Raw genomic sequence first — 27502 nt, 5'->3', positions numbered from 1 at the left:
TTCTTAGGGATATTTATAGTAATACCTACTAAGTTACTGACTATTTGTCCTTGTCATGTATTTGGGCTGCCCGAAAAGGTGTATAATTCACTCTGAAAATCTTTACGAGATTTTAATTCTCAGGTTTCACTTGCCTCGCTTCAGCCCATTACAGTGAGTGACTAGAAGTTATTTCCACTTTTACACTATCAAAATGTACCATAAAAACATTGAACTGTACACAATTACTATGCAAAACATAAATCACATGCCTCAAAATACAAAACACTATAATACAAATGTTGTACACAATATGACAAGCCAATAAATTGACAGCATCTGCTATCTGTATCCATTTTCTTAGCATTCACAACGTTGTCCTATGAACATTGGCTATGTACGGCATCGGTTGCGAAATTTGTCGCATCTGCGCCCGAGAAGCTCTAGCAATCACTTTCCGTCTATACCGTCGACCCATTATAAACACAAATGCACCGTATAACACCACTCCACACACAGTCCCAATCGCGATGGCCACAACTTTCTTGTTTGTAGCTGAAGCAGACGTAGCAGAGTCAAGCGATCCAAACAAAATAGTTGAACCTATATCAACATCTGGATTCGAACTTGAATTACTTCCCCCAAAAGCGCCGCCTCCACTGCCTGGTAACGGATCGCCACCGTCAAAACCAGATTCTCCACCTCCACCGGTTGATGCGACAAGAGGGATGGTTGGATCAATCAATCCCATCAAGCTTTGCACGCTTGGATCCGGAGAATTGTAGAACAATGAAGACGGGGTATAGAGACCAAGCATCAGAGTATTTAACATGTCCGTCGAAACGTACATCATAGCGAGTGACACTACAAATGAATCATCACCTGTCTCGTAAGGTTGAATAGCCACCATCACCGTCTCATTGAGATTAACGCCAAGTCCATAAGAGACACCCCTTGGCAGGTAATCAAAAATTTGAGCAACAGCGAGAGGGTGAGCCACAATGAAGGGATAATTCAACGCGTACGTGAAGCCTATCTGCACAAGTGTCGAATCTTCCGGTCCTGCTGGGATTCCCCCAGACGGCGCAATAACGTTGGGTAGCGGTGGAGCCGTGCCTGTCGCCGCTGGCTGTCCTACGGCGGTAGGACTTGTCACGGTAGGTTGCGCCTCCGTGATAAGAGTGGCAGGCAACCATAAAGAATCTGTAAAATAGGACGTCGGAAACTCGCCGGAAGAGCGTGTTTGGAACGGGACAGCCGCGGTAGACGTGATCGTCATAAACGTAGAGAGAGTTGCCGCGTCACTAGCTACTCCCGTGGTTTCAGAGTCTGACAAATCTGCACTCATGTAAGTCAATCATATATAACAAGACATGCCTCAACTTACTGGTAGGATCTGCGGTCGAACTAAGATGCGTAGAAGGCTGTTCGAAGCTGCTGGTTGACACCCCAACTGTAGCTGTGCTAGTTTCGGCACCATTAGATGTCGTAGCAACTGGAGCAGTGTAAGAGTCTAGAGCCTATCAGAACATAATTTGAGACCTAGCTTAGTACACATACCTGTAATGAGACTGCTGTAAGTAATCTCAGCTGACGAAGCCGTCAAAGTAACTACTAAGTTCAATCAGACGAGCGATCTAATGTAACGAATGCAAACATACCCGTTTCAGAAGCAACAGAAGTGGCCGGCGAAAAAACCGATTCAGACGAAAATTTGCCATATGAGGTTGATATTGGAATGCCAGTGGTAGACGCAGTAGTGTACACAGTTGTAAATGCAGTATCCGAGCTGTCAAAAGCCACTGATGTCGACAGCAAAAATTCTTCTGAATCAGTGAAAGTAGTAGTAACCGACTCCAGAAAAGTTTGCGATCCGGTAGTAGTGGATGTCACTGAATATTGGACTTCAGTTGTGATCTCTGAATCTGTGAAGGTAGAAGACTGGGACGCAGCCAAGCCAGTCACTGACACCAACCTTGATGTGCTCGTGAACGTACCAGTTTCTTGCACGAAAGTGTCAGTGCTACTTGAGCTTAGAGCCGTAGTCTGCGAGGCTGTAGAAAATACTGTTTCGGACCCGAAAACGGAAGACACAGGCACGACCGATTCTGAAGTCATTGGCAAAGTTGAATCGGTGCTCAACATTGTGACTGCCGACGACGACTCGATCGCAGAGTCAGAAATAGGCAATCCTGTCGTTGAGACCTGACTTGATGTGCTCGTGAACGTACCAGTTTCTTGCACGAAAGTGTCAGAGCTGCTTGAGCTTAGAGCCGTAGTCTGCGAGGCTGTAGAAAATACTGTTTCGGACCCGAAAACGGAAGACACAGGCACGACCGATTCTGAAGTCATTGGCAAAGTTGAATCGGTGCTCAACATTGTGACTGCCGACGACGACTCGATCGCAGAGTCAGAAATAGGCAATCCTGTCGTTGAGACCTGACTTGATGTGCTCGTGAACGTACCAGTTTCTTGCACGAAAGTGTCAGTGCTACTTGAGCTTAGAGCTGTAGTCTGCGAGATTGTAGAAAAAATGGTTTCGGATCCAGAAACAGAAAATTCATGTCTAGTCGACTCTGAAGTCGTTGATGGAATCAGATCAGTGCTCGAAATGGTCACTCCAGTAGAAGACTCTGTAACGGACGTTGTACCAAGGGCCACTGTCAACGAATCCGTTGATACTGCAACACTCGCCAAAGCTGTAGTCTGCTCGCTTGCGAAAGACTCAGAAGAAGAGGAGACTTGAAATACCGTCGAAGATGCCTCAGCCGGACCAGTAATTGTCGGACCCACAGAGTTTGTTTCACTGAAACTTGACAATGTAGAGATAACTTCCGCGGGTGCTGATGATTGAAAACTATAGGTATTTGATGAAGTTGTACTCGCAATGGTAGGCGACAGCGGCGAAAACTCAGATGATGACGTAACTTTGATAACGGTAGGCGACAGAGAAGACTCAAGCGATGTTGTAGTTCTAGCAATCAAAGGTGAAGAAAACTGGGCTGATGTTGTCGTACTTGCAATAATGGGCGGAGAGAAGTCTGTCGCCGAACTGGAAACAGTATCCAAACTAGAAAATTGCAAGGTTGAAACCTGTGACGGCAACGGTGAATCAGACGTTACAGTATTTCTAGTGGTCGTCAATGGCTCTGGACTTGGTGTAGTGAGCAAAGTAGACGGCAACGATGAGAGCGCTGCTGATACAGTTGTGGGTGCCAGCGGCGAAGAAGTCTCAGTTTCTGCCGCAGCGGTAGTTGAAGTACTCGGTACTACTAAAGTCGTGGAAGTCTCTGTAAACTCAGTAGTGGTATCACTAAAGAGTAAAACTATCGACGAAACCCCCGTCGTTGAAAACTCTGCAGGAACTGGTGTGATTGTAGGAACAGAGTAGCTGTACTTTATTTTTGTACTTGAGAGAACTGACGACGGTGTTAATTCAGTCTGGCTTGAAAAGGCTGAGCTAACAGAACTGCCATTTTCAGCGGGCTGTATCGTACTAGTCCTTTCAGTACTACTTTCCGCAGTGGAAGTAGCTTCCGTAATGTCTGTCGTTGTTCCGTCGACAGCTGAGGTTGCGTACGTTATCGACGTTTCGATATGAGATTTCGGCAGTGTGTCGATTGAACTTGCGGCAGTAGCAGACTCGTCTGTAGACGTAAAAGCTAAAGTCGGCGTCTCCGCTGTTTTCGTCGTCTCCGTAATTGTTGGCCTATCCAATGTGCTAGATTCCGACAATACAGATGACGGCGTACTGTCATCACTGGATGTTGTTGTTATCGACGAGTCAAATCTACTAAATGCAGTAGTAGATACTGGCGACGGTAATGAAGAATCATCCGTTAGTGAAACTGACAAGAAAGTAGTTGTGGGTGGCGACAAATTATTGTCATCGGAGGTCGGCGCGACGCTGCTCGTTAGCGATGAAGACTCATCTGTTGGCGACGGAGAATCGTATGTTGGCAGCGGGGAATCGTATGTCGAAAATGCAGAACTGATTGCAGGAAGCGGAGAATCGTTTGTCGGAAATGGCGAATTGTAAGAATATGAAGATGATCCGTCCGTCAGCAATGAAGAGTCGTACGTAGGCAGCGGAGATTCATATGTCGACGATATAGTCGGCAGCGGAGAGTCATAAGTTGGTAACGGTGAATCATATGTCGGCAATGGCGTGTCATACGTGAGGGATCCCGAACTGTATGTCGGTAAAGAAGAATCATATGTCGGCAATGATAAATCGTATGCCAAAAGCGAAGTGTAGTATGCCGGCGATAGAGAGTCATATGTCGACAATGTTGAGTCGTATGTTAAAGGTGCGGTAGTGGCACCAGGTGTCACTGTCACGGTTAGAAAAGCCTGATTGATTTGAATGGCCGTACCTGTAACCGTTGGAACAGACTCAAGCGAAGAGGAAAACGCAAATTCAGATGTAGCGCTGTCTTCAAAATCGTCCCCAGATGTAACTTCCCACCACTCAGTTCCACTATCTGATGTTGACGAGAATAACGGTCGCGATACTTCTTCTTTTGGTTGTGTCGTCTCTATTTGAGCGGGCTGCGTAGCGAGAGAGCTAAAAACAGCTAACGAAGTATCTTGGTACACAGCTGTTGAAAGAGAAGACTGTGTCGGTGAGCCGGAACCCATGGAGACATCGAAAGGAATATCTGATGACGATGTCGGAGATAGATCAGTCAAGCTGAGACTATATTCTGTATCTGATAATAATATGCTTTCAGACGGACTAGGTGATGCAAATGAAGATGGAGATGGAGATGAAGATATTTCTGGCGGTGTTGCTAATGCGGTGGACGTTAAGTCTTGAGGATAGCCCGTAACGGAAACTGCAAGATTACTTGTATCTTCGAAGGTCAGCAAAATAAAAAGCAAAAAAGGCAATTTCATTTACCTAAGTAATCAGTGTCTGATACGGACCGAGGCGTAAGAGAACGCTGTTCTTCAATCGAAGCAGATGTGACTGGGAGAACTACTGAAGTTGTATTCTGATGAACGACCTGTCTACGCACCACTTTTGGATAGTGATGTTTAGGCACATTATTGCTGTCGAGTGATGAACTAAACCGTCTCCGAGCTCTATGAAATTTTGAAAAGAACTCATCAGTCACTGAGTCGACGAAGAGTAGCAAAATCAAGCTCGTAACCACAACTAAGAGCGACAATACACTCCGCATGATGCAGCTCTAATCCCGCGATTCTATAACAATTTGAGTCAGTAAAAGGTTAAAACATTTAAACCCGACAGCGTTGATATAATTTATATAAGTACAATCAACCAAATCAATAAAAAGCGGCCGTGACAAAAAAAAGGGTAACCGAAATCTTACTTTGAACACAAGACTTAGTCAAAGCGCGAATGCTTACGCATGAGTAGAGATTGAGAGTGGCCCTTCAACGATGATACAAAATGATTTGAATCCCCACTCTATCTTGCTCAACTAAAAATTCCAAAACGTTTTCACGCTGTTCTTGTCATGTGCGATATCAACATTCAAAGGAGCGAAATTGTAATGAAATTGATTGCGTTTGAAGCTACAAAATTTAACTTAATCTGGTGCGTATTGTACGGCCCTAACCCTTGCATTATTATGTAAACGTGTGGCGTCCCTGAGTGCAACACGCACCGAATGAGGTCGCGCTACGAGAATCTCTGATCCTTTGACCATAAACAAACCATACAATAATAATCAAACCAAATCCGTGTCGTGTTTTTTTGTCTACGCGTCCAAACTATGCTGATTCTCTTATAGTCAACGGGAGAGCATTCCGTACAATAGTTAAATTTTACTTCTTCATTGCACACTGTCCCCCTTGTTCAGAAAGACACGTGCAGCCGTAAACCGTAGATAAATAATATCGCTACAAATAGCCACTATTATGGGACAGTAAAATGGCCCCACTACACTTTAAACACGGCATCGTAACCGTGTCTTCTAATCCAAACTAAACGCTGATCCCTTGCTTCATATTGTACTTTTAAAGTTTGATTATTATACGCAAAGCCATTTTACCTCTAAATCTACTCAGTTACATCACGTGACCTTCCCAAGATATCGACCAGACACTACACTTCGCACAACAGGCACAGAAATCCACTCTCCTGTACTTTCTTCGCCGTCCGAGTCATCCGCAAACGGATCAACTGCCTTTCTCTTGCTCTTGCTACTATCCAAAACCTCTAAATCACAAGCACTAACCTCTTTCGCAGGCCAGTATCGGAAACTGGCAACGACTCCACCGCCGCTTGCTTCATGCGCCATGCTCTCTGTCCAAAATCTAACAAGATTTTGAACTTTAGCGTCACTCTTGCGCAAAGTTATTTCTTGGCCCTCCGCCGTAATTGACATAACAAGCTTGCCCTCTTCTTGTTCAAACAATCCACTAGGCTTGCTTCGGCATGCTATTGCATTTGTGCCCTCGATCGCAACTTCGATCTTGAAATCACTCAAAGTAATCTCATTAGCAATATATTCTGGATTCATTGAAAAGTACAGTAGCAACGACGTCTGTTTCTCTTCAAACTTCCATGTCGGCTCGAGCACGATTGGGGCGAACCTATTATCCGTAATAGTGTACCTGAGCGCTATAGATGGTATAGGCGAGAGTGTCTCAGTTGCTAACATATACTCCCCTTCAGTATCTGTTTCATTTAAAACAGATGCGTTAGGCAGAACTTGTTCAAACTTAGACTCATCTCCAATCCTTAAACGCACTGGCCTACCGGCAGATATCTCAGATGCTAACGACATGGTGACCTCGCCTACAACAGTCACGTTTGTCGCAGCTCCTGCTCGAATAGTAGCGCTCACAGTCTCCATAACACTGCCAGAAAGCCCTTGAATAAATTCGTACTGAGCGCTATCATCTTCAACTTTTTCTGCAATATTTATAACAGACGATGGCTCAACATAAGGCGTAGACACAGTTGAATGAAACTGCTCTGCAGCTGAGTCCACAGGCGAGTCCGCAATTGCTATTTCCGTAGTCACAAGTGGAGGCAACACCGCTGCACCACTTTCAACCTCAAGTTTTTCCGCAAGCTCTGGAACATAAGCTGCTTTTTCAATCACAGGTTGCTCAGATGTCTCCTCGATTGGTACAGGTAAGTCGGTCTCTTCATTTACCTTCTCCTTAACTATATCACTCGGCACGTCTTCCACCATCGATGGGTGCTCACCTCTGTGAGGAGGAGGCGGCGGTGGAGTTCCGTGACTACCCGCAGCATTCTGTAGATACAACCCATCCAATGGAGGCGTACTATACAGTCTACTTTCTCCACGTCTACCTCTTCCAGACCGGCCCGAAACACTAGGCTTAGAACGTAAAGAAGCAGCAACATGTTCAACCGCTGCCTGAGCGTCTTCTTTCTCATCTTTAATATGCTGCTGCTGAATATCGACTTTAATATTTGGTTGCTGGTCTTTAAATTCATCCATGTCTTCCTCAAACGATGCAATCATAGAGTCTTTGGAGACCGGACCTGGTATTGAATACCCATCTGAATCAACTCTTGTTACAACCGGAGGAGGCACAGACGCTGGAGCACGGTATGTGGTATCTACCGCTCCAATCACATTGATCGCATCTGGATCATCCGCACGAGAGTGACCATTACTCGCCGCACGCGCTGCTACCCCATGCACAACTACAGGCACGAGAGGTGCAGTGACTGGTGCAGGTGTTGACTGAACAATAGGAACGGCTCCGCTCATTGTTCGCGTTGTCGGTGGTTCTGGTCTTGACGATGCTCTTGACTGGCTAGACGCAATGGATGAGGTTTCAACGGATTGCCGTCTTGTATCTCGCACTGGTGAAACATCGAGCTGCTCACGATATTTATGTTTGTCCTTGTCCTTATACCCAAAAAGTCCACGTCTGCCACCATCTTTCGAACGAAGTATCGTGCTCATTCGGGAAAACTTTAATTTTGTTGGAGCTAAAACTGTCAATGCGGCCCACAGTAATAGGCTGTATCTACTTACTCGGTGTTGATCCGGCTGATTCGGTTGTTGCAACAGAAACTCGTCGGTTAAACGAAGGCGCAGAGACCGCCGAAGACCCCATAAGACCCCTTGCAGCAACAGGCGAACTTGCAGCCATACCATGCGAAGAAGTTGGAAGAGGGGGTGTTACATGCCGCGCCACTGCTCTTACTCTTGGAGCACCATTAGTTTGGATTTGCATAGCAAACATCTTGATTTCATCTTGCGGATCATAAGAAAGCAACAAGTTAAGGTTGGCCTCGCATAGAGACACAACTCTTTGCAACTTGTCCACCTCCGAAGTTTGATACCTAGTCAAAACATCTTTCAACATGACCAGTCTAGACTCGTCTAGTCCTTGCAACTTTTCAAATACTAAAGGCGCTTGTGAATCCCACTCTGCGACGGCATTGTTCGCATCTTCATGTGCGCCAGTAAGCTTTGAGGATCCTTTTCTCTTGTATTTTTCGACTTTGTCTTCAGCAGCTTCGATAGCCCGTGCGACGTTTGTCAGATTGTCTTGAATAGCCTGCATCTCACCCCATTCTCGATTACCCGAGGTAAACCGACGAACAGGAGCAATTACCTCAGTAGACAACTTACTAGCAAACGATTGACTTGTTTGAGACAATGCCGTAGTAGATTCGATCAATTTTGACCATATCTCCTGAAATGTTCCTAAACCGAGACTTGCAGTATCACCTGTAATCGTCTTCGAAGCCAATTTAGCCAAACTACTAGCATAAGCATCTTCAATACGACAACGTTCCTCTATCCAATTGGCAATTTCTTCATTGGCCTGTTCAGATAAGGCTAATCGATCACGAAGTGTTGAGGCAGCACTTTCTGGCGCTAGTGATGACTTCATAAGATATTAGCATTTTTTTACAAATTGTAATCATAATACACCAACCAAAATCTTATCGGCATACTCCGACCTCGTAAGAGAATCCATGGTCACAGATAATTATGGGGGCTTATAGAGTGTGAATAAGGAAGAGGGTAATGAACGGTGGATGAGTGTACAGTGCTTATGGGCCCTGCCACACTTAAAAAAAGTTAAATCTCCGCCAGAGCCGGTCCAGTCCAATGGCATATGCTGATGAGCCCAATATTTTACTACACCACAATAATATTGACAGCATTTTTGCTGTTCTTTAATGTAATTATCAATCAAACTTATTATTATTCCAAAAAAAAGTATTATCTAAACAGTCTATATACAGTCTATACAGTTCAATCTGACTTTTGGCTCCTTCATGCATCGTTGTGTTTGCACTTCGCTCATGCTTTAATTGCGCCGGCCTGGACAAGAGCAGACTTCAAATCATCCACTAAATCTGAAGCGTCTTCGATTCCAACACAAAGACGAATTAAATCTTCTGGCATCTCACGCTCAGCTCTGACTTTGGGGTCAATGGAAGCATGCGACATCTTACACGGCATGCTGATGAGTGAGTTCACACATCCAAAACTCACACTAATACCCCACAAACGAGCACTCTCCACTACTCGCTCGCTGATTTCGACGCTTCCTGTCTCAAATGAAAGCACAGCCCCAGCTCCAGTAGCCATAGACCAATGAAGATCATACTGAGGATGTGATTTTAATCCTGGATATCGTACTTTTAAACTCCTTTCTTCCAAAAACTCCGCGACAAGCTGTGCATTCTTTTGGGCCTTTTCAAATCTGATAGCAAGCGTCTTAATTCCGCGAAGTAGCAACCAACAGTCGAAAGGCGCTAGTCCGCACCCTGTGGCATTAATTGTAAAAAAAAGTCTGTCTCCAATTTGCTCATCGTTTACTGCAAGAACACCGGCCATGATATCGTGATGTCTGGTTAGAGATTCAGCATATTTACCATTAAGCTCGAAACATATATAGCTACCCGCTTAAAAATTTGGTTGCCGATTCATACACAATGTCAACTCCAAAATCAAGTGGATTCTGTGCCATGGGCGATAACATAGTATTGTCAACCGCGACAATTGCTTCAGGTACAGTAGCCTTAACAAACTTCGTAACCGTTGGAATATCGCAAATCTTAATCAAAGGGTTGGTCGGACTTTCCAGCAAAACTAAAGCAGTCCTTGAGTTGACTTTACTCTTAACAGCATCGACCTTTGTAGTATCGACATGGTGAACAGTGATACCTCCGTTTGTAGCAAGGTATGTCAGCAGCCGGTTGGTACCCCCATATAAATCATCACCGGCAATAACTTCATCGCCAGGCTTCAGCAACCGAGAAATAACATCCATTGCACTCATTCCACTTGCAACAGCAAGAGTTCGTCGAGCGTTCATTATTTTAGCCAAATGCCTTTCTGTTTAGTAGTTAGTATTTTACAACAAACAAGACAATCTGCGACTCACCAAGATGCGTTCGCGTAGGATTACCGCTGCGTGTATAATCATATTCTCCCATTTCAGTGCCTGACGCCTGTTTGAAAGTTGCAGTCTGATATATTGGAACTGACGACGCACGATACTGGTCGGACGACTCGCTGTAAACAACTTCAGTATCTAACTTGTATCGTCGGCCACTTGGCGTAGGAGAAGCAGGTGACAAGGACATGACCATTTCTTTTGTTTATGAGGTTGATTGAACCTTTGTTAAATACAGAGTTCAAAATATTCTCAGTCTGTTATAAACTATGCTTACAGTACAAGGGTTTCGTGCTTAGCGATGATGAGCAATATTTCACAAACGTACAATATCGACTCTAAAATCGTAATTTTATATGTCGACGAATACTAATAATGTACACTATCCCAGTTTTGATTTCACAATTATCATCAAAACCCCGCGGCTTTGGTTGTTTTATCGTACAATTCCAAGTTCAAGGCTGACAGAAAACATGGTATTTCGCGCCGCTCTTGAACCCAGAATTTGATCAAGTTTGAACATTCTTGAGCAAAAATGCTATCCATTGCACCCGATAGCTTCATTGTTCCCGCATCCGGATCAAATGTAAACGACTCTTCATCACATGAGGCAAACATTGACGTCGCTCTGACCTTGTTGTTGGGCAGAAAATCAAGCTTATATCCTAGTAAAGAATAGACCGCTTCCCGAAACTCCATAGATTTAGCAGACCAAATCTAGACAAATTAACTAATCGTACTATGAATTGATGTTCAGATGGCAACTCACATCTTTTAATCGTTTCATCCTTTTCTCCTTTTCTGCAACCTGTACCTGCATTTCTTTAAGTTCAAGCTTGACACGGTCTAGCGTCGCCTGTGAAATCACAGTACCGACAGAATCTTGTCGATTTTCCAGCTGTGCAATCAGCAAGTTATTTTCTCGTCGAAGTGCATCTATCATCTCTTTCTTCACTGCTTGATCTCTACTGACAGGATTGTCTTTTAACTCCAAGATCCGACTCTGTGCTTCTTGGGTTTTCTCAAAGGCAGAAAGACGTTTTTTTAGCACCGCAACTTCCTTCAAACCATTTTCCTCCTTTTTCTTTAATTCCGTATAATCTAATCTGTAAGCAGCTAATCATTTGAAGACATACCGTTGCACTCACCATCTTGTAGTTTGCGATTTTTTCTCAACACTTCTTTCATACGTTCGTCATCAAAACTCTCAGACTTTCTTTTGTTAGAATCAGTATTTCCACTCGTATCTGCTCTTTCAACACTGGCGAGCTCAGCTGTCAACGTAGAGACCTCTTGTTTAAGCTCGTCCAGCACTTTTTCAAGACTTTCAATTCTCTGGGTTTTTTGATTGTCGTAGTTTCCTTGCAAAAAGACAGTTTCCTCATTATCATAAGTTTTGAGCTGGTCGCGCAAAAATTGTGTTTCTTTAGCAGCAAGATTCTTTTGTCGTTCTGTACGCACCAAAAGCTTTTTGGTTTTTTCCAATTCACCGGAAAGTCTAGCAAATTCTTTCTTAATAGTCATGATTTCACGATCATCTGTTTCCATTCCCTGTGTTAGACTAACTAACTCGGCTTCTAACCGACCGTTTTTGTCTAAAAGTGACAGCTTCTCCGATCGCTCATCGGCTAATATTTGCAGTATTTCCTCAGGACTGTCATAATACTCGTTGGTCTCCAAAAATGACATCCATCTTGACTGTTGTTCACGAAGCGTGGCTGCCTCAAGCTCGGCGTCAGCAACCTGCCGTCTTAGATCTTCCATAAGCTTGAGCCGAGCCTCCAGAAGAATTTTCTCTTCTGATACAAATTTGAATTTCTTGTGCTCTTCTCTCAACTGATTTAACTCCGGCGTTATCAGATATAGCTTGTTCTCAAGTGTTTTTGATTTTGCCAATTCCTCAGATAAGCGACGCTGTACTAAGTCAAGAAGCGTTAGATCCTCAGCCTTTAAACGAAGTGTTTTATTTTCAGCCGCTAGTAACTCCAAAGACTCTTTTTGTTCGTGGATTGTCAAATCTCTTTGATGCACTAGTCCGTTTAGATTTTTGACCTCTACCTGATAATCTTGTAGCAGTGCCGACAGCGACTTTTGCTTGACTGTAAACTCATTTTCCTGACGCTTTAAAGCAGATTCAGCTGATCTAAGAGCTGCCTCTGCTTCGTCACGAGCATCTTTAACATCGTCATTCTCATGAGTAAGGCCTCTGACGGTTTTCTCGAGTGACTCTTTAGCTGCAGGCCATTCGCTTTTCAGTTTTTGCAACTCTTCTGAAACTTTGTTATATTTGTCAAAAATGTATTTTTGATCAGTCTCCACAGTCTAAGTAGAATATTAGATCTGTTGTTAAAAAGTACCAAAATCTGACCTCGGAGCGCTTTGATTCTTCAACAAGTTTGTGCTCAAGATCACGTATTGATTTCTCGTATCTTAATTTGTCGCGTTCCCTTTCATCCCTCAAATTTGAAATTTCATATTGTAAAACGTGATTTTGAGCTCGAAGAGAATCCGTAGCATTAGACGCTATATATTTATATGTTAACAATGTACAACTCAATAAATGCCACATTAATGTCACCATTCGTATTATCCGAGCTAGTAATAGGTCGTGAACTTGTCTAATTGCTATTTAAACATCCGTTGATACACACGCTACTAACTATCTACCTTAACTGGAGTAAAACTCAGATTTGCCTCACTAACGCGGACAGCAGGAATTGATGATCCTAAAGTTTCTATTCGAGATGGTAAGCTCATATCATAAACAATAGCTCAACAAAACTCAGACAGAATGTTTCTCGTGAGTTTTGCAATGTTCCAAGCCCAAGTATCAAGTCCACTGACAAACGTCAACAAACACCAAACCCTTATGATCAGTAACACTAAAGCAGGCGCACGTACGACTGTGATTACTTCATATTTCGTGGTATAATGTCAACATATGAATCGGTAATATTTATTGCTAAGGAGGTGCTGGTGTACAGAATTCCACCATTGAAAACTTCGCAAGGGTATCGTGCATCCGAATGGGATGTGGATAATCCAATATGGCGCGGACGACTAAGTGTACTCGAGAAAGGTCCAGAGGGAGCTGGTAGCATCGTCAAGTGTGAGTTACGACTAGAAGACCCTAATACAGGAGAGTTGTTTGCATGTGTACCGTATCTTTCTACTGGAAAGGGGGTTGAGCAAGTAACTGATTCGTCTCGGTTCTTTGCAATTAGGGTGGTGGACGGTCAACGACATGCTTATTTAGGAATGGGTTTTTTGGATAGGAGTGAATCCTTTGACTTTAATATTGCTTTACAAGACTTTAAGCGGTAAGAGGCACATTGCCCTTTGCTTTAATAGCTAATTAATTATAGACATGCGGATCCTGCCTTGCCAGATCCTAAATCTACAGACACCAAGCCTGATTCTAAAGATTACTCCCTTAAAGAAGGCGAGACTATTACTATTTCTTTTGGAGTAAGAATTTTGCTTTTCTCATTTGTCAGATTTTAATCATCGGTACTAGAAAGCTCCAAGACGAAGAAAATTACCCACTACTCATGCAGATACGTCCAGTATAACATCGCTGCCATTTCTACCTCCACCGCCAACGGCACAGGACGTTAAGAAAGGAAAGAACGACCCAGCTTTGTAATACGTTTGATGGGTTTGTTTAAACCAGCTGCATTGATGTGAAACGAGCCTAATGACTTTGTACTTCCACACGAAAACGTACTGCCTACGCTACGCGGTGATGTCATTGATAAGATTGTCTAATATTGATGTGGTAGGAATCATTGATGTCAAACCAACATCTTTTTGTAGTTGGGACACACAGTACATCGTGTTGGATAGACGTACTATAGACGTACTATAGCATTATGTTGTCTATCAGCCTGGTTTTGCTACCATATTTGTTGGGCACCTTGAGAGCCAAACTCACAATTGCACCTTGCAATGGATGCACATTTTCGACCTCTTCCAAAGATTCAACGTCGTTTACAGAAACATATTCAATGTCGTTTTTATCAAACTTTTGCGCTATCGTGTCAATGATCGCATTCTTAATTGCACTGGCGGACGTATTCTCTCGATATATCATCAAACCATTCTGAAGTGCAGTATAAATAATTGCAGCATTGTTCCGTACTTCATCTGATAAATAAACATTTCGCGAACTGAGAGCAAGCCCGTTTGCATCTCTTGTGGTAGGCACGACATGAACCACAGAACTATAACATAAATCTTTAACTAAACGCTTGATCACCACCGTTTGCTGCACGTCTTTTTGACCAAAATAGACCCGGTCTGGTGAGACTATGTTAAGCAGTTTTGACACGACTGTGGACACACCTCGGAAAAATTGTGGTCGAATCTTGCCTTCCAGTTGCTCCGACAAACCATGCACAGAAACGAACGCCCCTTTTTGTTCAGAAACTTCTAGCGGTATACCTGAGGGATACATTTCTTCAACTTTCGGTGCGAAAACTGCACTGACCTTTTTGTCGCCGTCAATCTTTTCTAGACTTTGGATATCAGCGTCAAATGTTTGAGGATAAGAAATCAAATCTTCTGTAGGAGCAAACTGAGACGGATTGACAAAGATAGAAACGATTGTCATGTCATTCATTCGTAGTGAAGACTTGACCAGATCGAGATGACCCGCATGCAAAGCTCCCATGGTTGGCACTAGTCCAATTGTCTGTCCTGCTAATAAGCAATCTTTTCGCCAACGGCGAACTTGATCAATCGTTCTAAAAATGTGAAATTTTTGCTGTGAGGGTTCACTCACTGACGCAGTCTCTGCTGTACTGTACTCACGCCATAACCGCCTGGTACTTGGCGACTTCAAGAAAAGTTGAGTAAGGCCACATGAGCCAGGCTGCAAAACAGGTCTTGTGGACAGCATAGCCATGACAGAAAAGACAACTTCTGCAAAAAATTTTTTGTTTAATAATGACTAGCTAGAATGGCGTCTTTTAAGGGAGATCAATTTCCGCCATAAATGTACGATTTTTTTTAACTGGCGCATCTAAGAACAGTCTTCGATGATCAAAGCCGTGCCGCATAATCTGCGGCTCGGTTTTGAGCCTTAAGCGCCGTTTTGTCCACGACGAGAGGCTTAGTCGGGGCATTGTGATTTTGTTATTTTACACGATCGTGAGGGTAAATAATACCATTTTTTGTTACCACAAGATGCAAGCCTCGTACTTTGTCTCAGATACATAACATTATTATAAGCATACCATGCACATACATTGTAATGAAACATAACGGCCAAATAAGGCAGCTGACCAAACTTGAAAGCAAATATTTTTGACAGTGACTGACAATGGTAAATAATGGGAGGAGCTAGACTCCAGAACAATGCTGTAGACATTTCCTGACTGTAGACGGAAGCTCTCAAAGTCGAGGTCATTTGATCACTGACTTTTGTCGGCGTAATACCTAAATTCGTGACCTTCGTAAGTCTCACTTAAATACGTTGGGCAGTGCACGTTCTCATTATTATATGGACGATAAAGATAAGAATTGAGATTGTTGTGCTCTAAATTGCGTTCAGTGTATGGCGAGAAATCCTAATGAACAGCCCAATTAAAGCGGAAATGCATTTATTTGCAACTTTTTAATATAAACAATTGCAACCATCTCGGTTATAGGTGACTTAACATTATACAGACTATAGCAGCGGGTAAAATCCGAGCTATGAAAGTGCGTCATTTAAAAGAAAAAGACAAACCAACGGTGTTTCGTTCGCTTAAGTGTAGTGATTGATTCTTTTAGTGCTTAAAAATCCATGTTATGATCAAACGGATGACATACTTATGCAAATAGCAATCCTCGGAAAAGTGCTTGTGTACATCTAGTGTGCTCTATGCCTGGAAAGATGCATCACAGGACATAACCGTGGTTTCAAGTTTACACTACAAAGTTGAAAATAGTGCGAACGTGGTTATGATCATAGCTACAAACCCATGGTTACAAAACCATAATTCTTAGAACCGCGTATAACAATGATTCCGACGTGACAGCCCCATACTTTACACAATAAAGCATGCCGCTTAGGTCAATACAATACCCGGATGTAAATCTTGTCGCTAATCAACCTCGCGCTCAACAACGATTTGTCCAATTGGAGAAGATCTGAATCTGTCCTTTGAATTGCACATGTTCTGAAAACGTTCACGGTTCCGTTCTGTACTCTCCTTGATTTTCTCCAGTCTCCATGGGCATCGATCTGCGAAATCACAAGACCGACACTTGTAAGCCTCTTCGATCTCAACTCCTATAGGATCTCGTTGAGCTCGCCAATATTCTAGAGAGTCCTTCATCTTGTTTTGGAGATCTGATTCATTAAACGTGAAATCAGTGCCAGCAAATGTTTTTTTATTAGCTTGATATATATAAAGCTTGTAAATCAGTACACACTTTTAGAGCACAAAGAGTAAGCAAAACTTACCACAGACATCTGCGTGTTTATTTTACCACGAAACTCGGCAAACTTTAGACGCAAAGCTGTCCAAACATCTTTCAATGTCTGAAGATTTCGTAGTAAATAACTGTATTCGAAGCTAAGTTGAGCATTTGGTCTTCTTAATTCTTTCTCAAACACTTTAACGGTGAAGTCGTCTGATAAAACTTCCTTTCGAAAGTCATCACTTAGCTTTGCGTTTATGTCCATTTTGAAATCTTTTGTAAACCTTTCAAAATCGAATTTATCATCCACCAAGTCTGCAAACAGTCGCCAGTACAACAAAAGCTGGTAATAAGTCGACCGGCTCTGAGACTCTGGGGGCAAAGTTCGATGCAACCTAGTCTTAATGTCTGCAATTCTAATTTGACGGCTTATTCCGTTCAGCAATTTTTCTTCGCATCCATCTTTTGGCTCGTTCAAAAAGTTGGAAGAAACATCATCGCTTTGAGCCCTTAGAAAAGAGAGTATGGACGCCTGGTTTTTCTGGCTTTTGCTTTCTAATGATTCAAACACTGGATCTCTCTGAGAGAAAGTAGCCGGCTTGTCTTGATTGAAAGAATCCACAGTGGGACCAGTAATCTCGGTGTCCATAATATTTGCATCTAGAAATTCAAAATTCCCCTTACGACTACCAGGAGTATCGTATGTCAACTTGTCGATAATACCGCTCACATAGACATCTCCTAGATAACCAAATACACGAAATTCTCGCTACAAATGTTATTAGGAAGTTATAGGCATTTCTTGGCAACATACCGTTATTGCCTCCGATTGAGTCAGCGCATCCTGAGTCAATGTTTGAAGTTGTAACAACATGTTTATAAGTTCCACAGCATTTTTGTCCTCGGAAGACATGTGTTCCACATCAACCACAACTTTTTTAGTACTTTCTTGTTCCAACTTGTTATGAATTTCAGTACCGCGTTTCATCGCAGCAGTTTGTTTAAATTCTTGTAAATAGTACCTGTAAAAGTACTGCAGCTCACAATATGACGGTCCACAAATATCAGAAACAGACAGTCTCGATCCCCCTTTGTATGTCTGTATCATCGAATCATTCAGATTTTCGGCGTCTCTAAAATGCAAAGGTAACATTTTACTTTGCTCTTCTTCATCTGGTTGATTTTCTAGGAACCCTTTTGATTCTATGTAAGAAGATCGACGGCGTTTACGCCTTAATAGCTTAGTAATGTCATGCTTTTGTTCACTTATGGCGTCAGAGACATTGGGCAACTCAAGACTCAAAGTTACAGGACTTGCTGATCTTGATCTAGACACGATTTTCTCTTGAGTCAGTTGAAAACTGCTATCTTGAGTATTTGATTGCGCATAGAAACGCTCGGTCGAATTTGAGTCTAGTATGTTATTCGGTGAGATTTTCCCATCTATACTTTTTTCATCGGACACAATTCTCGATGCCGCAGATTCTTTACACTCTGAGGACGCGCATGTAGTGGCAACTGTAGGGGGGAAATTTTGTAGCTGCAAATTTGTTCTGGGGACTGTCTAGAAGTGACATAAGCATAGTGCAAAAATTTCGCCAATTCAACATACATGAAAGCACTGGTACCGAGAACTCTTCGGCTTGGTCACGGTCAAATAAAAGGTCTTCAGCGATTGTAAAACCAGATTTCTGGCTGTCATCGAGACCCAAATCTCCGCATGAAGCATCTGCCAGTTGTAAATTTCTACTTTTGGAAGTTTCAATACTCGCGCTAGAATGATGCTCACTACTGTCAGATACTAATTTTAACGATGTGTCTGTATCTATGTTGAGTATAGACTCGTCCCAAGAGTCTAATGAACCGTAGTCCGACGACAGAGACCGAGTAGGAGAAGATCTGGTGGCGTGAGCCGGTGTAGAATCAGCTTCACCACAGTCACTCTCACTGAGATTTACTCCCAGTGACATGCAAAAAATTAGCTTAATAGTTATTAAAACAAGCTTTATTTTGATTTTGATATAAAAGCCTTGCGTTTAAAGATCCGTTGCGATTTGTGCGCTGATCGACCTCGCGAATGCTTGTGAAAATCTAAACATGACATGTAAGTCACGTGATACACTAACTTTCGCGATATAGTTCGGCACAAGCAGATTTCGACTCACACGAACAAGTATGGCTGCAAACGAATTAGGCAAACTGTCCGATCAATTGGTGGATTCTGAAGAGGAAAGACGTAAGGATGGTAAAGAGCGAGATGAATTGGCTGCACGGTTACGGCAAAGACACCACAGAGGACAAGACAAGATCTCAAGGGAATTGTCTGATCGCAATAACGCGAAAAGCGAACGGGAAATGACGGCTGAACTTCCAGAACTGCGGTTGCGATCAAGAGAAGTTTATCTTGGTCGACGAGAGCAACAAAAGCTTGATTTACTTCGCCAACAAGTGAAAGATGACGAACTACTTATGAAGGGTATCAACTTGAGCAAACAACAAAAAGACGAAGCTGAGTACAACAAAGAAATTTTACGTATTGCTGAAGAACGAATGACCATTGATACAAGCTATCAAGGTTATCAAATGCCTGAAGATTATTTAACACAGAAGGGGAAAATTGATCGGAAAAAAAAGCAGGAATCTATGTATAAACGTTACAGTGAAGGCAGTGAAAAGAAGCGAAAATTGGTTACTGATGAAGCGCAATGGGAGGAAGATCAAGCTCGACGAGCCAGTGCTCGACCAACCAAAAAAATTGCCGATTTAGCTGATAATGAAGTTGGATCGCATGACTTTATTGAAGATGACAACCAACGAGTGGATTTCTTGTTGGAGGTTAGCGAGATGCTCAGTAAAGAACAGGAAGATTTAAATGCTCAGCTTAAGGAAGCTGAAGTGCGATCACTATCCATGGAGCAAAGCCGAAAGTCGTTGCCAATCTACCTTTATCGAGATGATCTTCTGCAAGCCTTTGAAAGTTTTCAAATTCTTATTATTGTTGGGGAAACTGGATCCGGAAAAACCACCCAGTTGCCTCAATATCTCCATGAGGCGGGATACACAAAGGACGGGAAAAAGGTTGGATGTACACAACCGCGCCGAGTCGCTGCGATGTCCGTAGCTCAGCGAGTTGCAGAAGAAATGGGCGTCAAGCTTGGTAATGAAGTTGGATATTCCATTCGGTTTGAAGATAAAACGTCGGATAGAACTGTGTTGAGATACATGACAGATGGCATGCTTCTTCGAGAATTTTTGACCGATCCAGAGTTAGCAGGGTATTCCGCGCTGATGATAGATGAAGCACATGAGCGGACGCTTCATACAGATATACTTTTTGGTCTGTTGAAAGATATTGCACGGTATCGTAAAGATTTAAGACTGCTGATATCATCGGCTACAATGGATGCTCAGAAATTTTCCCAATTCTTTGATGATGCACCGATTTTTGAAAGTATGTCTTTGGCATTAATAGATGTTTTTGCTGATGGTGGCAGTTCCTGGGCGCCGATATCCCGTTGATATTTACTATACCCCCCAACCAGAGGCAAATTACTTGGAGGCGGCTGTGAACACAGTCTTTCAAATTCACACGTCAAGCCAGGATGGCGATATCTTAGTTTTTTTAACTGTGAGCAAATTACATTTTGATGGTCTATAATTGCTAACGACATAAGGGTCAAGAAGAGATTGAGACAATGCAAGAGAACATACAGGATATATGCTTCAAACTAGGCAACAAAATTAAAGACTTACTGGTCTGTCCAATTTATGCAAATCTTCCATCGGATCAACAGGCAAGAATTTTTGAGAAAACTCCAAAAAATGCTAGAAAAGTTGTCTTGGCCACAAATATCGCAGAGACATCAATTACGATTGATGGCATTGCATATGTTATTGACCCGGGTTACGTAAAAGAGAATGTTTACAATCCAAGAAGTGGGATGGAGTCTCTTGTTGTTACGCAATGTTCACAGGCTTCTGCTAATCAACGTGCGGGACGAGCAGGCCGTGTCGGGCCTGGAAAGTGTTTCAGGCTTTATACCAAATGGGCGTTCTTTAATGAGTTGCCACCAAATACGACGCCAGAAATTCAAAGGACAAACCTAGGAAGTGTCGTATTGCTTTTGATGTCCCTTGGAATCAACGACTTATTAAACTTTGATTTTATGGACGCTCCTCCAACTGATACTTTAGTGCACTCCTTAGAGCACTTGTATGCTTTGGGCGCATTGAACGATCGAGGTGAATTGACGAAAATAGGTCGTCAAATGGCAGAATTTCCGACAGATCCGATGTTTTCAAAAGCTATTATTGCCAGCGACAAGTACGGTTGCGTCGAAGAAGTGCTGTCAATTATATCGATGTTAGGAGAAGCTTCCTCTCTATTCTACCGCCCAAAAGATAAAAAGTTGCATGCTGACAAAAGTAAGGAGAGCTTTACAAGACCGGGTGGCGACCATTTGAGTCTTCTAGAGGTCTGGAATGAATGGGTTGATACAGAGTATTCGCAGGCATGGGCTGCCGAACACTTCATGCAGTATAAAAGTTTGGCAAGAGCAAGAGATGTGAGAGATCAGCTCTCGAGGTTGTGTGAAAGGGTAGGTATTACACTGTCATCAAGCGGTACACAAGAAAATGGTGTTCTCAATATTCAAAAATCAATAACCTCAGGTTTTTTTTCCAACACTGCAAGATTGACCCGAAACGGAGAGAATTACAAAACAGTCAAGACGGCTCAAACCGTCAGTATCCATCCTTCTAGCGTGCTGTTTAAAAAAAAACCAAAATGGATTCTGTATCATGAGCTGGTACTTACCAGCAAAGAATTTATGCGGAACTGCATGTCAATTCAGCCGCAGTGGCTTGTGGAAGTTTCACCTCACTTTTATAAACAGAAAGACTTAGATAAAGCTGCTGAATTGGAAAATAGTGGAAATCTCAGGGCTGGCTGACTAAGGAGTTATTGATCTTATGTTGTGAAACCTCTTGGTGCTATTAAGGGTTGACTGCCAATAACTAAACTCAAAGTTTTTACTAAAATACGTGAAACGTGCTCGTAACACCGCGCCTTCTTAGCTAGATTTAGTCAAAACTGGGTTCACTGTTGGCAGAATCTCAATGGTTGTTGAAATATACATTGTTTTGCGAATAGTCGGTTGAACATGTGTGGTTAGGGTTACGACTGATCTGAGAGATCTTGTGGTGATTGATTTTTATAATGCAATTAGATGGACACTCCGCGGTGCCTACGGTGAACCCTTTCATTTCATTTGACAACTATACATTCTGAAAATGCTCAAATACGCTCTAATAAGGTGAAATATTAAAAGGAATACTGTTGTTATATTTTACAAAATTATCAATGTATAATCAATTGCGTGACGTGTGTCCTGCTGTGTAAGAACGAGGGTCTGGGGAGCTATTGTTTGTGAAGTAGATACTAATAATAAATGACAATATATTAGAGAGTTCTCAGAACAAATCAAGGATCTTGAGCGTGAGGAGTAAGAATGTTGGCAGTGGGAATCCTTCTTATGTTAGACGTCAGAGTGTTACGAACGTTGAATTTACAGACTCTAACACTACGAGCACTATTACGTTAACCTTTAGGCAGAACCGGCGTCGTCGCTCAGAGTAGATGCGTAAATTTAAGTAAGACCAATACACCGTTGATGTTTATCTTGTAGTAGCTTGAGGATATAAAGGCACAGTGTGAGAAATCATGAGGCAATCAAACCTTCGGTATAATTCAGGAGGTCAGGGGTCAGTCAGGAGGTCATGAGGCTCAATATTCAAAGCTAATGTGGTAAATTGATTAACACTACGACCTCAAAAGTTAACGTATTTGAATGTAAAACGTATCAAAATGATTGTAGAAATCTCAGAACGCCGAATTTCTAAGTTAGAAATTGCGTGAGCTATTCAAGGTCAAAGACAGAACCCTATTCAAACCTCCAGAACTCTATTTAGTTCAGGAGACTTGGGAAATTGAATATTAATTAAGGAGTTTATCGATTTACAAGAGTAATACTACGTACTAAAGCATTCTAAAAAAGTCTATTATTCAACCTACAAGTGAGAAGAAATCTCACAAAGTTGTAGTTGTAACAGAGAACTAATCAAAGATTTACGAGATTTGTGCTATAAGCAACATTACAACTATCTACAACAAATAGCAATTAAATACATTTTTCATTAAAAATCAATAATTCTAATATTTACGACCCTGAAACCCTGAAATCCATCGCAACTTGCGCGTTTTCACACTACCCCTGAACAAACTTAAGGTTCATACGTCCCAAGCCACGGTGCGGCGCTCAGGGACCACGCGTACGTGGAGAACGCCACAAAGCTACTTTCGTCCCACTCGAAATCCCCTCGTCGTTTGCTCTCAAAGTATCGGTTTCCCGTTTCGAGTCTAACGCCCTTACGCGCGTCATTTTAACCCGGTTTCTAGTTGCCACACTGAGGTACATCACGAAGCCCCGTTCCAAATCCTGTTCCGAGTCTGTCCCGGGTATCTACATGGTAACAGTAGTAAGTAACTGGTATTCTCGCGCAAGCGTTCGAAGTAGCAATGCCGTACTCTCGAGAAATTGCTGTTATCCTTTTTGTAGAGTGTGAACGAAGCGTGAGGAGTCCTATATGAAAGGTTTCCACTACCCAGCAATCAGAAATTCAGATCCCAGATGACGTCTAACGGCATGGTATAGTGTTATATTTTGGTATAAATACAGGACACTCTGGCACTTTTGCGGTCACTGCTATTTTTATTTTTACGTTTTTCGAGAACGTTTATGCGTAATCACCTTCACCTTTAATATTTGTGACACATAATAAACATAACAATTAAAGGAATAAATGAACAAAACAAACCAAATAAACAAGAGAATAAAATAAAAAAATAAAAATATATACAAAAAAACTGACAACACGAAGGTCGTCTACACGAGCACATGCTCGAATAAAGAACGCTCCCGTTGATTGAGCTGGAAATCGTCGGTCTGACGTTCGACATAACTACTGAGTCCAGCAGAATGATCCAACGTGATCCTTGTTGGGCCTCTCGGCCTCCCCCGGGCTGCAACATCATTCGGTGGCTTGACGGCAAGTAGCCACTCCATGTCGTCAATGACTGTCAGCTCCGAAATGGATACAGCACCCGGCATTCGCATTTTCCAATGCTCATCAACATCGTCAATATTGAGTGCGGGATCGTTATTCTCAAATCTGCGACGTAGCTCGTGCGCACAAGGCAGACCGTATGTCGACGTGAATGAATTCGAGCACATTGACGTATAAGTCCTGTCATGAGCTTTCTTCACCTGCTCAAGCATTTTGTCAAGACCAACAGAAGACACTTGGGATAACAAAGTTCCGTCTAACTCAGGCGCAGCGACATGGTCGAGTCGAGGTGCAATCCGACGGTACCCAATTACGCCTCTGTACTGCTGATAATCCGCTAAAATTATCGTATCGTACGTAAGAACAATCGTATCTATGTCGTTATTTGCCGTCAAAAGAACGCTTTTAATTTTTGAATGAGCACCTTCTACGCGGGAAGTCACGGTTTGGCCGAAGAGTCTATATTCCTTGACCCAAGCGTGACACCAGTCTTCCCGGCAAGGATGCCATTCTCGTTCAATATAAGACATAAATGTCTCATGCTGTCGATACTTGGCTTTCAGGCCAGCCCAGAGCGTATCATATTCAGCAGCAGTGTTTGCTGCAGCCACCTGACGCATCTCAGCAAGAAATTCTTTTCGGCGCTGATCAAGTGAGTCCTGTGAGGCAACGGTTTGATTTCCAGTATCAAAGGCTTTCTTTGTAGAATGCGCTTCTATATTTTTAAACATATGCCATGCGCAGATTCTCTGTGGGACGTCAGGCCAGATCTCACGTAGAGCGAGCTTCAATGCGTGATCTTTATCTGTTACCACAGCATTCGGCTTTACACCGACCTTGTCACAGAGCTCTGCGAGTGACCTTACCGCAAAAAAGTAACTCTGCTCATTTTCGCTCGACAAGAGGCAACAGCCAACGAAGAAGTTCCTATTTGCGCTATCGACGCCAACAATGTTCAACAAAGGCATGTCGTACCTGTTGGTTTTATAAGTGCTATCCATCAACAAGACAGCCGAGTTTTTAGCCAGCATACGGATTGACAAAGGATGTGCCCAGAACAGAAAACGCAAGCGATTTGCGTCGTTTACTTCTAAACGGTAGAAGTATTTTGAGCTTTCATCAGGAAGATCGCTCGTAATTGTCACCTTTGTCTGTAGTGTATACAAAGCTGCGGAAGTCGCCTTCATCCTACCATTCTGCGCTGTTCGAATCCTCTGTACCTCGTTATAAATATCGTGCAATAGATAATTGCGACCCTCTATAACAAAGATGCGGTGCATGGCAGAGGGTGGAACTCTTGCACGCCAGTACAACTCTATGTTATCTTTGTCGCTCGGCAATATTTTGCGATGAGCACTAAGACTCAACTGTTCCGTTTGACCATGATTGTGTAAGGGCTGAATAACCCGGAAGGTCCAAGGCGACATCTCGTTGAGTCGCTCAAACGCTGCAGTAAACTTGCAGTTGGTCCTGCGACTGCGACTGTGTCTTATAGGCCCTCCCTTTGAAGTCGGTCCTCCAAACGAACAGCGTGCCGAATGACGATTAGAAGCCTTTTCGTTCTTTTTAATGCCGTAGCCATGTTTAGAGGCCCATTTATTAACGGCTAGAAACCCGTCGTCAATGGTTCGGTAGGAACCACCATCAGGAGGTGGATAGCATGTATCTACTGACATGCGGAGCTCGGCAGCAGATACGCCTGTGATATCTTCCGCAATGGAAGGATTACGGAACGGCAAAGCAGCATTGGCTTGAGAGACTCTTTCGTGAATAGAATCTGTCACAGAGCAACACACAAGATCATGCAACGAATCTTCCATCATTCGATGCAGACCGTATGTTATTGCAGCGATAAAATTGTCACCATCAGGTAATGAAACAGCCGGTGACTGACTGAGTGATTCAGCCAGCACCTGTTCCATCGCTGCAGCAAATGCGTCCACAATTACTGGCGAAATGTCCTCCGAAAGTTGATCAGGATTAAGTCGGGACACCGCGAACAACAAGTTAGTGGGTATTGGCGGAATACTAGTTTGACTCATAAGTGAAAATATTAACTAAAAGGTAAGTGGATATAGCTACAATCGTGTAAAATGCATACCAATATATATATTGAATTCACTCGTCTGAAGGTTGTAGATGGGGTAATAATCATGGGAAGAAAGTGTTTATTTTGCGACCAACGCGTCGCGTACGTTAGACGCGACGCGTCTAACGTACGCGACGCGTCCGACGTACGTGCGGCTGAATTTTTATCTATGGTTTAATTTTGAATTAATTAGTCTATCTCGATTTAGCTTAAATTCAATTCATGCACCACATTCTCAACGTAAAAGTCGGCCACTATATTTAGCAATTCTTACAGGACATATCTCTATCTGTTTTTTTTCCATGCCTTCGCAAAATCTGACTTGCATTTCACATTCAGTTCCACCTTTTTAATTCTTCCAAGCCTGCATATTCCATCTGTGCAAGCTGTTATAAGATCTTCAATATCGGTACTCATAGCGGGACCCATGTGCAGCCTTACATTCCATGCTTTCCAGCGGCTGGTTATTCTTAATATATAGTGAATAGATGACCTTGGTGGTAATGGCGTGGTAATATCCTGGGGTAAATACTTGACAGACGCAGGAAATACTCTGGCCCCAGCAATAGCTAGTTCCCGAGTACTCAGATTGTCCTTGATGTTTGGAGAAAGCATTGCGCGTCCGTTCGTTGTAGTTCCCTCACAAAATAAAACGATGACCTTGTGTGACTTGGTAGCTAAACGTTGAAGGTCTATAAAGCTTATGCTCCCTGGCTTATCCAATGATGTTTCCGGCAACTTCATTGCAAGCAATGAAACCTTGAATAGAGACATCACTTTAATATAGCCATCGCTATCTGGCACAGCAAATATTGGATCAAACCTAAACATCAGTCAGTAGCTGGCCAAAATGAGATCTTTTTAAAAAAACACAAGATCACCAAAAGTACATTCACTTACAAAGCCGAATAAATTAAAGGATCAATTGGCGACACGAAGTTTGAAAGAATTATATCTCCATGTCGTGGTGATTGTTTCTTCTGTACAGCTAAACCATTTGTTAACCTCCAAAATGATACGCGTGTTCCATCGACCACAATGTTCCAAAACCAAAGACCAACGACCAAAAGGATTACTTTGAGTGAAACTTGTCTGAATTTTGTCTGACCAAAGACAGGCACAATAAATGTGATGTGGATAAGTGTGTAAGGTATTAATACTACTAGTTTTAGTACACAAGAAACAACTGCGAGTAAAACATTTAAAATTTTCAGCAAAACAAAAGATTCAGAGGAAGAGAATGTTGAAGATGGATGAGGTAAAAAAGGAGCGATTCCTGTTCCTTTATCTCGCCATTGGGAAAACTTCTCCATATTTTTTAATTTCTCGGAAGTGTTCTGAAGATCCCAGATAAAAGCTAGGGATGGATATTGTAATGGGATTAATACAATAGAGGTTACCCGGACTCTATTAGCGTAATCATCGCAAACTCAATTAATTTTTTAAATTCGTCGAATACGGAGAACAAATAGTATGCAAGATTCAACTATTATCAACGCTTTGAATTTTCTAAATAAATAT

At 42.6% G+C, this 27502-nt stretch overlaps 10 protein-coding genes across 10 annotated transcripts; 2 read left to right on the top strand and 8 right to left on the bottom strand.

Annotated features, from left to right (window-relative positions):
* Nucleotides 1-191: 191 nt before the first annotated feature.
* V1512DRAFT_257702 (uncharacterized protein) lies at nucleotides 192-1577 on the bottom strand. The gene is made up of 2 exons (XM_066915281.1): nucleotides 1367-1577; nucleotides 192-1317 (listed from the first exon to the last, which is right to left on the bottom strand). Exon 2 carries the CDS (start codon nucleotides 1256-1258, stop codon nucleotides 347-349), a length of 912 nt encoding a protein of 303 aa, XP_066773425.1. The 5' UTR covers nucleotides 1259-1317; nucleotides 1367-1577; the 3' UTR covers nucleotides 192-346.
* V1512DRAFT_62266 (uncharacterized protein) lies at nucleotides 1400-5462 on the bottom strand. The gene is made up of 5 exons (XM_066918455.1): nucleotides 5319-5462; nucleotides 4883-5188; nucleotides 4356-4835; nucleotides 1641-4313; nucleotides 1400-1593 (listed from the first exon to the last, which is right to left on the bottom strand). The coding sequence occupies exons 2-5, from the start codon at nucleotides 5163-5165 to the stop codon at nucleotides 1493-1495; spliced, it is 3537 nt and encodes a 1178-aa protein (XP_066773424.1). The 5' UTR covers nucleotides 5166-5188; nucleotides 5319-5462; the 3' UTR covers nucleotides 1400-1492.
* A 491-nt stretch (nucleotides 5463-5953) lies between these two features.
* V1512DRAFT_257696 (Muniscin C-terminal mu homology domain-containing protein) lies at nucleotides 5954-8649 on the bottom strand. Its single transcript, XM_066915280.1, has 2 exons — nucleotides 7974-8649; nucleotides 5954-7927 (listed from the first exon to the last, which is right to left on the bottom strand). The coding sequence occupies exons 1-2, from the start codon at nucleotides 8506-8508 to the stop codon at nucleotides 6024-6026; spliced, it is 2439 nt and encodes an 812-aa protein (XP_066773423.1). The 5' UTR covers nucleotides 8509-8649; the 3' UTR covers nucleotides 5954-6023.
* A 608-nt stretch (nucleotides 8650-9257) lies between these two features.
* On the bottom strand, nucleotides 9258-10549 carry V1512DRAFT_202911 (Cys/Met metabolism PLP-dependent enzyme-domain-containing protein; the record flags this gene model as incomplete). The annotated part of the gene is made up of 3 exons (XM_066913274.1): nucleotides 9258-9810; nucleotides 9863-10298; nucleotides 10348-10549. The coding sequence occupies 3 exons, from the start codon at nucleotides 10547-10549 to the stop codon at nucleotides 9258-9260; spliced, it is 1191 nt and encodes a 396-aa protein (XP_066773422.1).
* Nucleotides 10550-10770: 221 nt separating this feature from the next.
* V1512DRAFT_245514 (spindle assembly checkpoint component Mad1) lies at nucleotides 10771-13116 on the bottom strand (the record flags this gene model as incomplete). The annotated part of the gene is made up of 6 exons (XM_066914375.1): nucleotides 10771-11076; nucleotides 11129-11460; nucleotides 11508-12681; nucleotides 12728-12882; nucleotides 12938-12977; nucleotides 13027-13116. The coding sequence occupies 6 exons, from the start codon at nucleotides 13114-13116 to the stop codon at nucleotides 10771-10773; spliced, it is 2097 nt and encodes a 698-aa protein (XP_066773421.1).
* A 174-nt stretch (nucleotides 13117-13290) lies between these two features.
* On the top strand, nucleotides 13291-14005 carry V1512DRAFT_269550 (uncharacterized protein; the record flags this gene model as incomplete). The annotated part of the gene is made up of 3 exons (XM_066917575.1): nucleotides 13291-13679; nucleotides 13725-13827; nucleotides 13877-14005. The coding sequence occupies 3 exons, from the start codon at nucleotides 13291-13293 to the stop codon at nucleotides 14003-14005; spliced, it is 621 nt and encodes a 206-aa protein (XP_066773420.1).
* Nucleotides 14006-14083: 78 nt separating this feature from the next.
* On the bottom strand, nucleotides 14084-15358 carry V1512DRAFT_257686 (Pantoate-beta-alanine ligase). Its single transcript, XM_066915279.1, has one exon. The coding sequence runs from the start codon at nucleotides 15263-15265 to the stop codon at nucleotides 14222-14224; it is 1044 nt and encodes a 347-aa protein (XP_066773419.1). The 5' UTR covers nucleotides 15266-15358; the 3' UTR covers nucleotides 14084-14221.
* A 911-nt stretch (nucleotides 15359-16269) lies between these two features.
* V1512DRAFT_62057 (exonuclease V) lies at nucleotides 16270-18719 on the bottom strand. Its single transcript, XM_066918453.1, has 4 exons — nucleotides 18380-18719; nucleotides 17582-18331; nucleotides 16811-17536; nucleotides 16270-16760 (listed from the first exon to the last, which is right to left on the bottom strand). Exons 1-4 carry the CDS (start codon nucleotides 18494-18496, stop codon nucleotides 16449-16451), a joined length of 1905 nt encoding a protein of 634 aa, XP_066773418.1. The 5' UTR covers nucleotides 18497-18719; the 3' UTR covers nucleotides 16270-16448.
* Nucleotides 18720-18840: 121 nt separating this feature from the next.
* V1512DRAFT_62069 (pre-mRNA splicing factor) lies at nucleotides 18841-21917 on the top strand. Its single transcript, XM_066918454.1, has 3 exons — nucleotides 18841-20218; nucleotides 20262-20395; nucleotides 20442-21917. Exons 1-3 carry the CDS (start codon nucleotides 18943-18945, stop codon nucleotides 21717-21719), a joined length of 2688 nt encoding a protein of 895 aa, XP_066773417.1. The 5' UTR covers nucleotides 18841-18942; the 3' UTR covers nucleotides 21720-21917.
* Nucleotides 21918-26141: 4224 nt separating this feature from the next.
* Nucleotides 26142-27324, bottom strand: V1512DRAFT_257677 (uncharacterized protein). Its single transcript, XM_066915278.1, has 2 exons — nucleotides 26882-27324; nucleotides 26142-26804 (listed from the first exon to the last, which is right to left on the bottom strand). Exons 1-2 carry the CDS (start codon nucleotides 27292-27294, stop codon nucleotides 26267-26269), a joined length of 951 nt encoding a protein of 316 aa, XP_066773416.1. The 5' UTR covers nucleotides 27295-27324; the 3' UTR covers nucleotides 26142-26266.
* Between the last annotated feature and the right edge of the window lie 178 nt (nucleotides 27325-27502).

Source organism: Lipomyces arxii (assembly GCF_038497795.1).
Source record: "Lipomyces arxii strain Phaff 12-163 unplaced genomic scaffold V1512scaffold_2, whole genome shotgun sequence".
Classification (NCBI taxonomy): Eukaryota; Fungi; Ascomycota; class Lipomycetes; order Lipomycetales; family Lipomycetaceae; genus Lipomyces; species Lipomyces arxii.
This window is presented reverse-complemented; position numbering and strand designations above follow the sequence as displayed.

What these genes read in the sequence shown, in the direction of transcription:
- V1512DRAFT_257702 (XM_066915281.1), bottom strand. Translation starts at nt 1,258, where the DNA reads ATGACGATCACGTCTACCGCGGCTGTCCCGTTCCAAACACGCTCTTCC.
- V1512DRAFT_62057 (XM_066918453.1), bottom strand. Translation starts at nt 18,496, where the DNA reads ATGCTTCATGCGGAGATTTGGGTCTCGATGACAGCCAGAAATCTGGTT. An exon ending in CTCGGTACCAGTGCTTTCAT is followed by an intron (nt 18,332 to 18,379) that starts GTATGTTGAATT and finishes TGTCACTTCTAG; the next exon opens with ACAGTCCCCAGAACAAATTT. An exon ending in CTCAATCGGAGGCAATAACG is followed by an intron (nt 17,537 to 17,581) that starts GTATGTTGCCAA and finishes TAACATTTGTAG; the next exon opens with CGAGAATTTCGTGTATTTGG.
- V1512DRAFT_62069 (XM_066918454.1), top strand. Translation starts at nt 18,943, where the DNA reads ATGGCTGCAAACGAATTAGGCAAACTGTCCGATCAATTGGTGGATTCT. An exon ending in TGATGCACCGATTTTTGAAA is followed by an intron (nt 20,219 to 20,261) that starts GTATGTCTTTGG and finishes TGATGGTGGCAG; the next exon opens with TTCCTGGGCGCCGATATCCC. An exon ending in ATATCTTAGTTTTTTTAACT is followed by an intron (nt 20,396 to 20,441) that starts GTGAGCAAATTA and finishes TAACGACATAAG; the next exon opens with GGTCAAGAAGAGATTGAGAC.
- V1512DRAFT_257696 (XM_066915280.1), bottom strand. Translation starts at nt 8,508, where the DNA reads ATGCAGGCTATTCAAGACAATCTGACAAACGTCGCACGGGCTATCGAA. An exon ending in ATCAGCCGGATCAACACCGA is followed by an intron (nt 7,928 to 7,973) that starts GTAAGTAGATAC and finishes TGACAGTTTTAG; the next exon opens with CTCCAACAAAATTAAAGTTT.
- V1512DRAFT_257677 (XM_066915278.1), bottom strand. Translation starts at nt 27,294, where the DNA reads ATGGAGAAGTTTTCCCAATGGCGAGATAAAGGAACAGGAATCGCTCCT. An exon ending in CCTTTAATTTATTCGGCTTT is followed by an intron (nt 26,805 to 26,881) that starts GTAAGTGAATGT and finishes ACTGATGTTTAG; the next exon opens with GTTTGATCCAATATTTGCTG.
- V1512DRAFT_257686 (XM_066915279.1), bottom strand. Translation starts at nt 15,265, where the DNA reads ATGGCTATGCTGTCCACAAGACCTGTTTTGCAGCCTGGCTCATGTGGC.
- V1512DRAFT_62266 (XM_066918455.1), bottom strand. Translation starts at nt 5,165, where the DNA reads ATGCGGAGTGTATTGTCGCTCTTAGTTGTGGTTACGAGCTTGATTTTG. An exon ending in GTCTGTTCCAACGGTTACAG is followed by an intron (nt 4,314 to 4,355) that starts GTACGGCCATTC and finishes TAACCGTGACAG; the next exon opens with TGACACCTGGTGCCACTACC. An exon ending in TTCTGTTGCTTCTGAAACGG is followed by an intron (nt 1,594 to 1,640) that starts GTATGTTTGCAT and finishes GATTGAACTTAG; the next exon opens with TAGTTACTTTGACGGCTTCG.